This window comes from Anguilla anguilla, chromosome 2, assembly GCF_013347855.1.
Source record: "Anguilla anguilla isolate fAngAng1 chromosome 2, fAngAng1.pri, whole genome shotgun sequence".
Lineage (NCBI taxonomy): Eukaryota > Metazoa > Chordata > Actinopteri > Anguilliformes > Anguillidae > Anguilla > Anguilla anguilla.
In genome coordinates this window covers 75,004,288-75,018,805 of record NC_049202.1, presented here as the reverse complement: position 1 = coordinate 75,018,805, position 14,518 = coordinate 75,004,288, and the positions used below count along the sequence as shown (strand labels likewise).

General features: G+C 38.2%; 1 protein-coding gene across 2 annotated transcripts; it reads left to right on the top strand.

Moving 5' to 3' along the window:
- Positions 1-905: 905 nt before the first annotated feature.
- LOC118219978 (zinc finger protein 883-like) lies at positions 906-13,563 on the top strand. 2 transcript variants are annotated; one of them, XM_035403543.1, is made up of 7 exons: positions 906-1,056; positions 2,990-3,217; positions 6,164-6,487; positions 6,880-6,963; positions 7,935-7,987; positions 9,496-9,619; positions 10,452-13,563. In XM_035403543.1, exons 6-7 carry the CDS (start codon positions 9,608-9,610, stop codon positions 11,787-11,789), a joined length of 1,350 nt encoding a protein of 449 aa, XP_035259434.1. In that variant the 5' UTR covers positions 906-1,056; positions 2,990-3,217; positions 6,164-6,487; positions 6,880-6,963; positions 7,935-7,987; positions 9,496-9,607; the 3' UTR covers positions 11,790-13,563. The 2 variants fall into 2 exon arrangements, with proteins under 2 accessions (XP_035259434.1, XP_035259433.1); XM_035403542.1 differs by lacking the exons at positions 6,164-6,487; positions 6,880-6,963; positions 7,935-7,987; positions 9,496-9,619; positions 10,452-13,563 and having other exon boundaries at positions 2,990-6,087.
- Positions 13,564-14,518: the final 955 nt, after the last annotated feature.

The following is a 14,518-nucleotide window of genomic DNA, read 5'->3' as shown; positions in this document are numbered from 1 at the left end:
GGATTGCCATTGTCCCCTAACAACCATCCTCCCAGGGGGGGGATTCACTTAGAAGACTGTAGGAATGACATGGTTTGATCTAGGATAATTTGCTAACACACATGTAACCTTTCACGTAGAATTGAAAATCACCGAATGCACCAATATGTAACAACTGAAAAGTTCAACAAGTCATGTTTTGTTCAACTTACAACTTTTGTGCCACATCATTACATAATGATCATGTCTCTGTCTCAAGTCCATCTTGATGATGCATTATGATCCCATTTCCATTAAGGTTTACAAGAACGGTGGTCACAATCGCAGTCCCTCCTTCAGTATCATCAACAGCTTTGCCATTATACGCAAATTATTTCACGATAATCTGACATTTTTGATTGGCACATAAGTTGTGTATCAGCACACCAATCAAAATATTAGTAAAGCCTCTTCATCAAAGCTGTAGTGCTTTTTCAAATTTCCTCATACAACCATTTTGTTTATTATAAATGCTTCTCACCCACTCAGACTTTCTTGTATATTCACACCCCCAGCCCAATGGGAGGGGAGCTTCAAATGACGTTGAGAGATGATGTCAGGTCAATAGAGTGGTTTAGATATGACATAAATCATACTATAAAAATAGACATGTGAACCATTATTTGAAGCACATTATGATTGCAGATTGTATATGAATATAAGAGCAGAAATATTTATGCTTTTTGCCATCAAAACTGCCATGATATAATAACATACCAAAAGAGGAAATCTTTGGAAATAATAGCTTGGTCCAGTCATTAAGGGGTAGAATTATTTTGAGTACTGCAGCTCAGAAGTCCCATCCTAGGGGTCGTTTAAAACGTAAAATACGCTTTTATTTTGAAAATCGCCCCAGAAACTGCACCGGAAGTTTTAAACTCATTGTGGCGAGTTTCCATATGTTCAGTTTACTCGGCCGAACTGAATCGTACGCTTTGTGGTTCACGCAGGTTTAACACGCGCAAGAGATCATTCGCCGCCGAGAAAGTACATTGCATCAAGTCAATTAATTTGTTGAGTTGAATTTACTGAGAAGGAGTAAGTTTTACCTCCATAATCTTGATGTGTTCAGTTCTGTTAGTTTTGTTTACCAGCAGGCTTCAAATCGGGTTGCTTTCCATTATCTAATGTTTGCACAAGCTGTGTTTGTTAATTTGACACAAGCTGTTAAAACACACGTGATTGTAGAATTCATTCTGACAGTACTGGTCCAACGTTATTTCTCTGTTAGTTGGTCAATAAGCTAACAGTGGGACAACGATATAGCTAAATAATTTAATAATGCTGCAATGGCGTTACATTGTTGGACCCGGGTTGTTCTGTAAATTAGCCTACTCCGTGAAACGTGGAAATCGTAGAAATGTGGTGAATAAGATTGAATCACCTATATTGTTTTTTAAGGGTATATTATGCCTACTTTTCAGCGTAGCGGATAGGCTACATTATGCGCATCCCGGACATTGCTTGCAAACAAGTCACTGCCATGTTATTGTGATGTTATTTGGTGAAAATGCTGGAGTACCTGTGAATTAAGGAATATGACAATAATACAAGCAGAGATTAGGGGTTAAGTGATACCAATTTAGCATCTTCTCAACAATGAGACTAATCAAATAATTGTTTTCAAAGCTGTCTCACTTTGTTTTAATGGGCCTCAGGGGTCTGACGTAACACAGAGCGAAACCTTTATAAATGGATTTCGTATCAAAAGAGTATTTCTCTATGGATAAAATGAATGGGAGGGTCGCATAACCGTCCCTATCGCAGTCTCTGATTTAAACTGGCGTTTAAAACTTAGACGTTTTCCGCACATATTTCAGGCTTAATTCGCTAAATTCAGATACGGCTTCCCAGCCGATAAGATTATTTTTCTAATCAGCAAGGTGTTATTTCAACGTCACACCTAGCTTGGTGGCCTTTCAAGCTGGTCAAATTGCTACCATTAGCCAGCAAAGTAAATTTAAAGAAAAAACTCATAACTTCAGGAAATTGCTACAGAGAACAACAACACTAATAACAATAAAGATGTTTAATGTGATCTATACTATACTACTGTACAAAATTTAAAAAACGTTCAGTTTGTTACACTAACGGCACACGACTTATGCTAATGAATGGTAGCTGGAAATGGAGCCCTGTGTGTGATGTAGTTGTGCCAATTAGCCTTTAGCTATGTGTTTTTTTTTTAAATTTATTATTACATACTTTTTTTTAGATTATAAAAAATGGATGAAAAGCATTCTTTTTTCCATATAATTCAAACAAACGTCCAAATGTCGTTAATTAATTTGATGCAATTAGCAAAATGCCGTTCTATAGGCCTTTTTTTATCCGGAACACACAGACCATTATTCATCTCAGATAGGGTAGCTATACTGTGACAGCCTACATTCTAAAGCCAGTTCATTAAATCTCACATGGACTAATTCCGAAACATTTCCGTAGATCAGTGAAACTTGTACATCGTTTTATATCATGTGACTTACTGTATCCCAGTGTTCACATTGAAAAACAATTATTTAACATCTGAAATCAAACTTGTTAGTAGTAAATACATCCTTTGGAAATGGTTGACTGAATAAATTTATTCATGCATATTCACATACTGAAATAATGGTAGCTGCCATGCTTATTTATGCTTAGAGTCATGCTTGTTTAAATTTCATTAATGTACAAGCAAATTAATAAACATGCTTCCCCTTCTTAAATAGCCAAATTTGAGTGCAACAATGTCACCCAGAAATGTGAAAAGACTTCTCTGGTAGAATACACCGATGTATCCTTCGCTCATCTCCAACAATATTGGGACATTGGAGGGAAGGAAGACACAAACATCAGTTTCTGGGGCACAGAGGAGACGAGGTGGTCGTGGAGAAAAGGAGGATACATTTTTATTTGCGACGCGCCCATTGTGTCAGCTGTGGCAGTATGACCTGTTTAAGGCTAGATCCCTTCCCCTGTTTCCCTCCAGGAGCTGCACTTTTGCACTCGTTTGAGCAGCAGTGTGATGCAGGCAGGAGTCTGTCTGAGACAGGACACTGAGACAACACTACCAGAGCTCACTGAGCAACACAGGATCAGAAAGAAAGAAGAGGAATTCAGTGGATTGGGGTCTGTCCACATGGCAGAGTCAGAGACAGAGTGTGCTGCACCAGGACTCAACACACTGGAGCCAGAGTGTGTCACAGCACACAGCGTGGTCAGTGATGTACACCACACACACACACCACTGATTAAAATAGAAACTGATCTTGGCTCCACCCACGCTGGGGATCTTATTAAGACAGAGCATCTTGAAAGTACAGAGCTGGGATATGTAACCCATCTGCGTCCTGACCAAATAAAAACAGAGGCTGATGATGGAGGATACCATATGACAGAACATGTCAGGGACTTGCAGGATATTAAATGTGTTCATATTAAATCTGATCAAATGAAGTGTGAATCCAGTGAAGGTTTAGTGAGTGATCTCATGAGTACTATGATGAATGGAGCTGATGATCACAAAGAGCAGGCTGAATGTGCAGGAGAGCCTAATCCAAACTGTACAAAAGAAGACATTCTTGATTTGCCAATCCAATGTGAGGACTTAAATAGTCACTGTGACATGAATGAAAATAATATGGCCAGAATTGTCCAGCGAAGTAGTAATTGTAGCAGAAAACCTAAATGTTGTAGGAAGATTAATGTCAAAATTGAATCCATTCTGAAAAATTCAAGGAAAAGCCAAAGGCTTTCAAATTTATTTCAAAACAGGACAATTCATAGCAAGAAAGGTGACAATCATACTGGTGAAAAGTTGTACAAGTGTACACAGTGCAAGAAGTGTTTTTGTTCAAAGAATTACTTGGGTATACACATGAGAACTCATACAGGTGAAAAACCTTACAAGTGTCCTCATTGTGGTAAGGCCTTTATAAAGAAATCTGTTTTAAATCTACACCAGCAAATTCATTCAGGTGAAAAGCCATACAAATGTTCTCAATGCTCAAAGTTATTTTCAAGAATATCACATTTGCATAGCCACCAGAAAATTCATACAGGTGAAAAGCCCTTCAAATGTATTCAGTGTGAGAAGTGTTTCAGTACAAAATTTTATTTAGGTGTGCACCAGAGAATTCATACAGGTGAAAAGCCGTATAAGTGTATGCATTGTGAGAAGTGTTTTCATAGAAAATCTGGTTTACAGATGCACCTGAGAATTCATTCAGGTGAAAAGCCCTACAAATGCTCTCAGTGTTGCAAGTCCTTTTCAAGAATATCTAATTTGAATAGCCACCAGGGGATTCATACTGGTGAAAAGCCCTACAAGTGTACACAATGTGAAAAGTGCTTTCGTTTAAAATCATGCTTGATTGTACACCTGAAAATTCATACAGGTGAAAAGCCATACAAGTGCATGCATTGTGAGAAGTGTTTTAATAGAAAATCTGCTTTAAATCTTCACCAGCAAATTCATTCAGGCGAAAAGCCCTACAAATGTTCTCAGTGTTGCAAGTCATTTTCCAGAATATCTAATTTAAATAGCCACCAGGGGATTCATACTGGTGAAAAGCCCTACAAGTGTACCCAGTGTGAGAAGTGTTTTAGTACAAAGTTTTATTTAGGTGTACACCTCAGAATACATACAGGGGAAAAGCCATACAAGTGTATGCATTGTGAAAAGTGTTTTTATAGAAAATCTGGTTTACAGATGCACCTGAGAATTCACACAGGCGAAAAGCCCTACACGTCTTCTCCGTGAGGGAAGTACTTTTGCTTGTTTAGCAAACTCCCTTCATATTGTTTTAGGACAAACCACCATGTTGTGGTTTCCTAATTCTTATTTGGTGGGTGTTTGTTTTTAGTAGAAGGACTGAATGATCTGTGGTAAGCTGGTCATTTTGCAGTGTTTAGTCTTTCAAAAATACAATTTTAGTTCCTTGTAAATATGAAATGAAATTCCTTGTGGATTGATGGGTGATGTTTTGTCATGATTAAATTGCTATGAGTAAAATTTGAAGGAAACAATGTGAAAACTGTTTTGATGTACTGTCAAAAGAAACATGGTATTGTGTATTGCAAATTTGTATTCTGAAAATAGACAATTTTATTTATTTATTTTAATTTGTTTAACCAGGCGGTCCCATTGAGATACATCTCTTTTGCAAGAGAGACCCAGACATTTCTGCCTTTTTCATTTAGATGGTAGACAGTATGTTTTATCTGAGATATCAGTTGACAAACTTTGTTTCAAAGTATTTTTATTTTATATTTATTTATCTTTATTACCTTGGATTCTGTGGGCCCTGTGTTGAAATTTCCCTAACAAACACGGTATGTCAGCACCTCTGAAGATAGCGCTGATTAATGTGTTCAGTCTTAAACAAAACGTGTGTACTTAATGACCTCTTTGTATCAAAGAACTTGGAGTTTACACTTCAGAAAAAATAAGCAGTCCATGCACCCTTAACTATATTATTATAGGTAACCAAGAGTATGAAGTATGGGGTAATGGGCTCATGCTAATTGTTCATAATGGTCTGTGAAGCACTTTGTGATGCTTGACCTGGAAATGTGCTATATGAATAAAATGTCATTCATTCATTCGGTTTCATTTTTCAATGTTGTGTATGAATTATGTATGAAATAATTTTACAGTGCAGTCCAAAGGTATTTGGATCAGGGGAAATAGTTTTTTCCCTGTACTCCAGCACATAGGATTTGAAATAAAACAACAGTTAAAGTGGGGACTGTCAGCTTTAATTTGAGAGTATTTACATTCACATCAAATGAAATATGTAGGAATTACCACCCATTTATATATAATTCACATTGTTTTATTTCAAATCCTTTGTGCAGGAGTACAGAGCCAAAACAACAAAAACTGTCACTGTCCACATACGAACTGCACTGTACATCGTGAATGTGCACATACCAAGGCCTTTATGCCATGTAATTGTCTGTATAAACTCTTCTTCACTGTGTCATTGTTTTCTTCTGTACTACTCACTTATAAATGTAGTTTAACTCCTGTTGTAACTCTACGCTAATTATAATTATGCAACAAATAAAACTGAGTTGTATGCAGTATGAGTTGTTTTAATCATTTTAAATATTTTCATTTTACCATTTCAGTTTCCTTTTCATATACTATGTGTGGTAGGGTGGGCGTGGTTTGGCGTCGGCTGCAGAGAGAGTGACAGGAGCGGCTCTCAGATCCATCGTCACAGTTGTCAGGCGGAGGTAATCAGCGCCGATAATTGCTAATTGTTTGATTGCGCTGATTGCCTCTGATTGTTTTCAACAGTGAGCCTGGGGTTTAAAAGGCCGAGGCCAGGAGTCTTTGCGAGAGAGCTGACGACGGAGAAAGAACAGCTCTATGGTTGTTGAGAGGAAATACCAACAAAAAAAAAACTTCATTTTGTCAAAGAGCCGGTTGGCTGTAATAAAAGAGCACGTAAGTGCTGAAATAAACTGACAGTCTCACGTGAGTGTGTGTTGGAAGGTAGGAGGGGTGGCACTCATCTTGCCACACTGTGAATATGCTGTATGTCAGGGGTATATACTGTATATCAATTTCAAATTTCCCAATACAGCCATTTTGTTGATCATAATTGCTTCTCGCAGACAGGCCATGTCCGAATCAGAGCACTTGCCTTCTATTGAGTATAGCTGTTGAGAACTGGATGACAAAGTTGTTTACTAGGCAGATTTTTTTCTCTAAATGTAGTGTACTTGAAATCCCAGGATGATTTACTTATTTGCAGGGTTTCACTGATTGTATTTGGGAGCGTACTTTTCAGGAAGTAAAAGACCATTTTGGTCCAATAAATATGACCGCTTACCATCGGACAGGTAGTGCTTGTTATTGGTCCACAGCTCCCACGTGCTCTCCGGCCTGTGGGGATTGTGGCAGAGACTTTCACTGGTCCAGATGGACGGGTCCGGACTGCTAAAGTGAAGGTAAACGACAAGATTTACATTCGTCCAGTTGCCCGGCTTGTACAGCTTCACAGACTCACTGAGCATGAGAAGGATGCTCTCTTGTGAAAACAAATGTCCTAACAGACAGTGGCTGTGTTAGAAAGCCTGTCAGCGGCACACAGTTTTTCCCTATAGAACAGCCTTCGCAGATTAATTTGGCATGTGTGCTGGCAGAGCGGTAGCCATTTTTGGAAACTTTTTCCCGAATTTCTTTTGCTGCTGTGCGTTCATGCAAATAATACCAGAAACACACACATGCCTACACAATTAACCACAGTTGCTATAATTCATTTAAATCTATCATTGCCCTTCTCTATGTCTTAATGGCAATTCCATTTAACATGTTTGAAAACAAAACCTCACTCGTCTGGAGCCAGATTCTCTAATCGGAGTCCTGTTCATATTAACCACCTCCACCAGTAGATTCAGTGTGGAGGTGTACCCCTCCGCTACATGCAGCTTTGCTTTAAAAATGAGGCACAGCTACACTCACCTTTTCCTTCAACAACAACCACACTTGCGCATGGCCATACAAGGGCAGAATGTACGGTCAGAAAATATTATGGAGGATAGTTTTCTTATACTGCCCATTATGTACTAAAATGTATTACCTAAACAGTATGCAGTATGCTTAGTAGACAGTAGTTAAGGAGGCTGATTCGGAGCCTCACACCCACAGCCCCATGGGGATGCTGAGAGATGACCAGGTCTGGAGCACACAGCAGGGTCAGAGATGTACACCACACACACACATTGCTGATTAAAACTAAAAATGATCTGGGCTCCACCCACACTGGGGATCTAAAGGCAGAGAACCTTCACAGTACAGAGCTGGGATATGTAACCCATCTGCACCCTGACCAGGTCAAAACAGAGGCTGATAATGATGGATACCTTAAGTCTGAGAACGTCAGTGACTTTCAGGATATTCATTACGTTCATGTTCACAGAAGCTGATGATGGAGGATACCTTACTTTGAGCTGAAGGAGTGACCGAAAGGTGGTAAGCGGACTATTTTGCAGTGTTCGTAATGGTGCAGTTTATAGTTCTACTTCTGATATTCCTTGCTTATTGTATTTTTGACAGACATCTGAAAAACAGCAGAATAACTGGGACAAACTGGGATACATCTTTCCTTTTTTTTTTTTACAAGTGTTTGTATTTTTTTTTTATTGAAAGTGCCAATTTAGGTCCTTGTAAATTTGAAATGTAATTCCTTGTATATTGAAAGGTGATATTTTATAAACATGGTAAGAAAGAAACATGGTAGTGTATTTTGCAAACTTCTATTCTGAAAATGAACTTGAAAAATTAGTACAGGCCTTTTCAGTTCTGCTATGTAGAGGTTTTACTGGGTACGACAGCTAAAGCCGATTAGATTTATTGTCTGTGAGCCACCTCAATTCACATTCCGGATCAGTGGGTGGCGATAATGCACCATTCGCTGTTATCCACCCGCCGTTAAACGAAACCGAATACGAAAAAGAGAGAAAACACCGGAAGTCGATTTTTTTTCCGATTCTTTTTGCTGATGTGATGTTGCTCTGCTTAACTCTATTTTACGCTTTATGTTGCAAACAGCTTTCGCACACATATGGGATCTTTCCCCGAAGGGAATTAATTCGGCTGCTAGATACATCTAGTTAAACGATTGAGTTTGTTGAGTCATCAATGAATCGGGTAAGTTTTTTTTTTTATAATGTTGATGCTGTTACAATTGTGAGTTGGTGAAAACAGTACACAAGAACCTGTCAGTGAAGGAGCATAATAAACCAAGCAGAATTCAGGGGCTACCAATAGCCTACCACTTTATCATGATGTCTTGCACAATGCACATGATCAACACAGAACTTGATCATGCCCTTTCTCTCGCCGCCATATTGAAAAAGGACCTGCTGTAAACCTGAGAAGTCGCGTGGTTGGCGGGGTGTTTGGTAGAAAGAAATCATTAAACCATAAAGAAGTTATATGTAGGCATTATTAATTGAAAGCGGATCGATTCTATTTTTTAGGTTTGGTGGGGAAGTTCAAAGAAATAGAGTAGGTTTTTATTATCATTTTTCAGAGTTATTGACTCCTGTAGGCCTAAAAGGATGTGAAGTTTCGGGATATTTTTATACAGTCTCTGTTCGGGGTGCTTAATTCTCCCTATTAAATAGAATAGAGCGGCGGAAGCTCTATTTGCTCTATAAGCAAACTACGTAGCATTTAAGTATGGGTTCAAGTATTGCTATGCAGGGGCGCAGGAGAGATTTTTGAAGTGGGGGGACCAAACTGTGAGGAAAAGAAAGGTATCAACTTTTAAGCTTATTCAACTACCCCGATCCGGGGGGACGGATAGGGGTCCCTATGAAACTGGGGAGGACGTATCCCCCTGTCCCCCCCGCCATCTGCGCCCCTGGTTGCCATGTGCTGAATACGAGGGGTTCCAATTGTTTAAACACAGTTTTGTGTTTTAGATCGCCAAGATGGTCTAAGATTTTCTCAGTTCAACCGTTCTCATCCCAAAGGGAACGGTGTCTATAGTGATCTGTCGTCCTGACCCTGCGATTTAAAAATGGAACTCACAATCTCCGAAATGAACTCTTTCATCGTTGGCCTATCGAAGACAACCTGCAACCGATGTCAAGCACTGTAAGAAATAACCCAATGGGCGCGATTGTTTTAGTACATGCCAAGAGACTGTATATCGAGGATGTATAACGTCATCCTTGTGGTTGTATTAGATACACAAGTCTGACCGTTCGCTCGCAATAATAGATATTTTAAACAAGAGTTACATATCAATCCTTTGCTGATGTGGAACCGTGTAATTTTCTGGCTGCAGAATGATTCAATGCCTCATTTGCTTATATGAAGTTGTCGCTGTTGCCATATATGATGAAATGCGCTAGCATAGCATGCAGCAATATACCGGATATGTCGTTCAGTCTTTTTTTCTTTTTGTTCTTTTTTACTAAACTGAATGATGTCAAGAAATACTTGTGAAAGTAATCAGGACATGGATAGCGAGGAGTAGAATGGAGAACGATGGTGTGAAATTGGGAATATGAGATGGAAAAAGAAAGGATCATGAGAGAGATGGCGAGGAGGAGGATCAACCAGAAAAGTTCAATGTAATAGTGTGGTTTGTGATGAGGGTGATGGCGTTAAAGTAAATCCAGTAAAGCTCACTAAAGCCCTAATGAGCATTAGGTTGAAGATACTAAGTTTGCGACGGTCCTAGGGGGTTGTAACTTCTTTATTAGCTGTGGAAATGAGTCCCAGATTAAGAAAGTCATGCGTTCCAAAGGCTGCTGTGACCACTGTGTACTGAGCACACCATTTCTGGAACTAATTCATTTGCATACTGATGAAATAGACTATTTCTGCCATAATATCCCAACTTGCAGTGTAAAGAATGTGTCAGCTGCTGCAGTAGGACCCGTTTGATTAAGGCTAGATCCCTTCCCCTGTTTCCCTTCAGGAGCTGCATGTCTGCACACCTCTGAGCAGCAGTATGATGCAGGCAGGAGTCTGTCTGAGACAGGACACTGAGACAACACTACCAGAGCTCACTGAGCAGCACAGGATCAGACAGAAAGAAGAGGAACTCAGTGGACTGGAGTCTGTCCACATGGCAGAGTCAGAGACAGAGTGTGCTGCACCAGGACTCAACACACTGGAGCCAGAGTGTGTTACAGCACACAGTGGGGTCAGTGATGTACACCACACACACATATCACTGATTAAAATAGAAACTGATCTGGGCTCCACCCACTCTGGGGATCTTAAGACAGAGAATTTTGACAGTGCAGAGCTGGGATATGTAAACCACCTGCATACTGACCAAATCAAAACAGAAGCTGATGATGGAGGATACCTAAAGGTGGACCATATTAGTGACTTACAGGATTTAAAACCTGTTGATATTAAATGTGGTCAAATCAAGTGTGAATCCAGTGAAGGTTTAGAGAATGATCTCATGGATACTGTGATGACTGGAGCTGTTACTCGCAAAGACCAGACTGAATCAGGGCAATGTGCAGGAGAGCCAAACCCAAACTGTAAAAAAGAAGAAATTCATGATTTTCTGACCAGTTGTGGGGACTTAACTCATCACTGTGACAAAAACAATGGAAATAATCTGAGCAGAATTGTCCAGAAAAGTACAACCAGTAGCAAAAAAAATGTGCATTGTCATAGAATGAATGTGATGTGTGAACCCATGATAATTAATTCAAGTGAAAATCCGAGTGTTTTGAATTTATTTAAAAACAAGACAATTCATAGAAATAAAAGGGATATTCATACAGATGAAAAGCCCTACAAGTGTACACAGTGTGGGAGGTCATTTTCTCAAATGTGTTATTTAAACCGCCACCAGAGAATTCATACAGGTGAAAAGCCATTCAAATGCAGTCAGTGTGGGAAGTGTTTTAATTCAAAATCTTATACAGATATACACCTGAGAATTCATACAGGTGAAAAGCCCTACAAATGTCCTCATTGTGGGAAGTGTTTTTCCCAAATATCTCATTTACGTAACCACCAGAGAATTCATACAGGTGAAAAGCCCTACAAATGTCCTCAGTGTGGGAAGTGTTTTTCCCAGTTATCTCATTTAAATAGGCATCAGAGAATTCATATAATTGAAAAGCCCTACAAGTGTTCTCACTGTGGAAAGTGTTTTTCTTCAATATCTTATTTAAATACCCACCGTAGAATTCATACAGGTGAAAAGCCCTACATGTGTTCTCAGTGTGGGAAGTGCTTTTCGATTACAAGTCATTTATATCGCCACCAGAGAATTCATTTAGATTAAAATTCCTACACGTGTACTGTGTGTGGGAGGTATTTTTCCCAAAAGGTACTTTAAATAGGCACCATAGAATTCATGCAGATTAAAAGCCCTACAAATGTACACAGTGTAAGTGCTTTTCAAAAATGTCTAATTTACATAGTCACCACAGAATTCATACAGGTGAAAAGCCCTCCAATTGTTCTCATGGTGGCAAGTGTTTTTCTTCAATATCTAATTTAAATACCTACCGTAGAATTCATACAGGTGAAAAACCATATCAATGTATTCAGTGTGGGAAGTATTTTTCCCCAATGAAGCACCTTAAATGTACACAAGATGATTCATACAGGCGAAAAGCCCTACAAATGTGTTCTGTGTGGGAAGTGTTTAATACAAAATCTTATTTACAAACACACCTGAGAATTCATAGAGGTGAAAAGCCATACAAATGTTCTCTGTGTGGGAAGTACTTTTTATGTGCAAGTCATTTTCATTGTCATCAGTGAATTAATTCAGGTGAAAAGTCCTAGCTTGTAGAAGAACAAAATCTACTTTAAACTTAAACCTGAGAATTATTACAGGTGAAAAGTTTTTCATATGTAAGTAATGTTTACATAAAAAATATCATTTTAATGACCAAAAAAGAAATACAGGTGAGTAACCTAACAAGTGTACTATTGTAGTGTTTCATGAAAGCATCCTTTTCATGATGCATTCTGTGTGGGAAGTGTTTCAAATTTAAAAGAAAAACAATGCATACAAAATATTATTTTTAGACAAACCACTGTTATGGTTTCCTGTGTGTTGGGTGTTTATTTTGAGTTAAAGCAGTTTATGAAAGGTGGTAAGCAGACCATTTTATAGTGTTTGTAATGGTGCAGTTTATAGTTCTGTTTTTGATATTCCTTGCTGATCGTATTTTGTACAGATGTCTGAAAAACAGCAGAATAACTGGGACAAACGGAGCTGCCTTTTCCCTTTTGTTACAAGTGTTTGTGAATGTTTTTTTTCTAAAGAGTGTCATTTTAATTCCTTGTAAATGTAAAATGTAAAAACTGGTTGCATGTACTGTATAAAGAAACATGATGGTGTGTTTTGTTACATGGAAAATATTTTGCCTGGAGGTAGAGATTACTACTGGCTGGATATCCCAACTATTTGTCTATCACTGTCACCCCTGTTGTTAGAAACAGAAGTAAACTTTCATTTTTGTAGAGGTGTTCAATAGCTGAGCTGGATTCCCTTTTAACATATTTATGATTGGTCTCATTAGAAAGAGTCTAAAACCATGAAACCTTTGGTAAATATGATGCTTAGTCCTGCAACAACATAAGGCAAATGCAGTAATTAAACCATTGACTTATAGTTAAGCCAGTCCTGGTCTGACCCCCCTTAAACACCTCCCCAATCAGTGTGGCAATCCTCCTCTGTTAATTAACTGCAGGTGGGCCAGAAGGAAGGTGGGGTGTCCCTCCATGGCTTGAAAATGAAAACCAGAAACAAAAGGCATTTTTGCAGGAACAAAACAAAACAACAGAAACAAAATCGGCATTACTGTTCCTGAGTAAGAACATCAAATAAATTTAGATAACCGTTAATAAATTAACCTAGGGGGCAGAATGATTTGAAGTCTGAATTTCATGTAGGAGGTCTTCATTTACTAAAGAGATCATCATCCCGGACATTAAATCTAGAGCCCGACCGATGCCAGATTTTTGGGTCCGATGCCGATCCCGATTTTGGAGAGTCCTAGCCCACCGATTACCGATGTTTTGACCGATATTTTGTCAAAAAGTGCAACATTTTCAAATCAATTTGAAAAACTTTTTATCAAAGTTTCTATATTTGAGAACATTTAACTTATAAGCAACAAATAAAAATAAACACACAAAGAACTTTTTAGATAAAAAAAATGTAAAAGATGATATTAAAAATATATATATTAACACCATCTTTAAGTGTGTGAAATCAAAATAACTCCACACCTTGCTTTCACTCCTTTCTTTTCCAGCCATCTATAAAAAATTAATTTAAAAAAAAAATCAGTTTTCCAGTTTCAAACATGTATTTTTATAAATATTATTATTGTTGTTGTTATTAATTTGTTATTATTATTTCTTAGTATCTATTCTCAGTAAATTAATTATTTTCTTATTTTATTCCTACTACATGATCTCAAAGAGTAAGACTTTATCTAGCGAGCTTCCCTGTCCATAATAATTCGGTGGTGAAAATAACTACAATACGCTCTGACGCGTGACTAGATGACACACTCGCTCGCAATAACGCATTAGCTATTGACACAGCCTCATTATTTCTTATTATATATTCTCAGTAAGTTAAATGAATTATATTTTCTTATTTTATTTCTACTACATGATCTCAAAGAGTAAGACATTATCTAGCGGAGCTAATGAGTGAATTAAGTGTAACGTTAGATGAAATTAAATTGACTGGATGAAATACGTGAAAAACACTACAATGCGCTTTCGTGCAGGTTACCCGCGCTAACTGTTGGTTGATTCACTTCTCCAACAGCAATCATTCTCTCATGTTATCACGACAAAGCTAGATAACATGGCTTAAAATGATCCACGTTAGAAGTGTTTTATCAGCGTTTTTACTGTCTGGTTAGCTTGCTACGGTGACGCGTGACTAGATGACACACTCGCTTGCAATAACGCGTTGGCTATTGACACAGCATCATATAGTAGCTAATATCATTATCTCAGATAAAAAACAAATGTGTG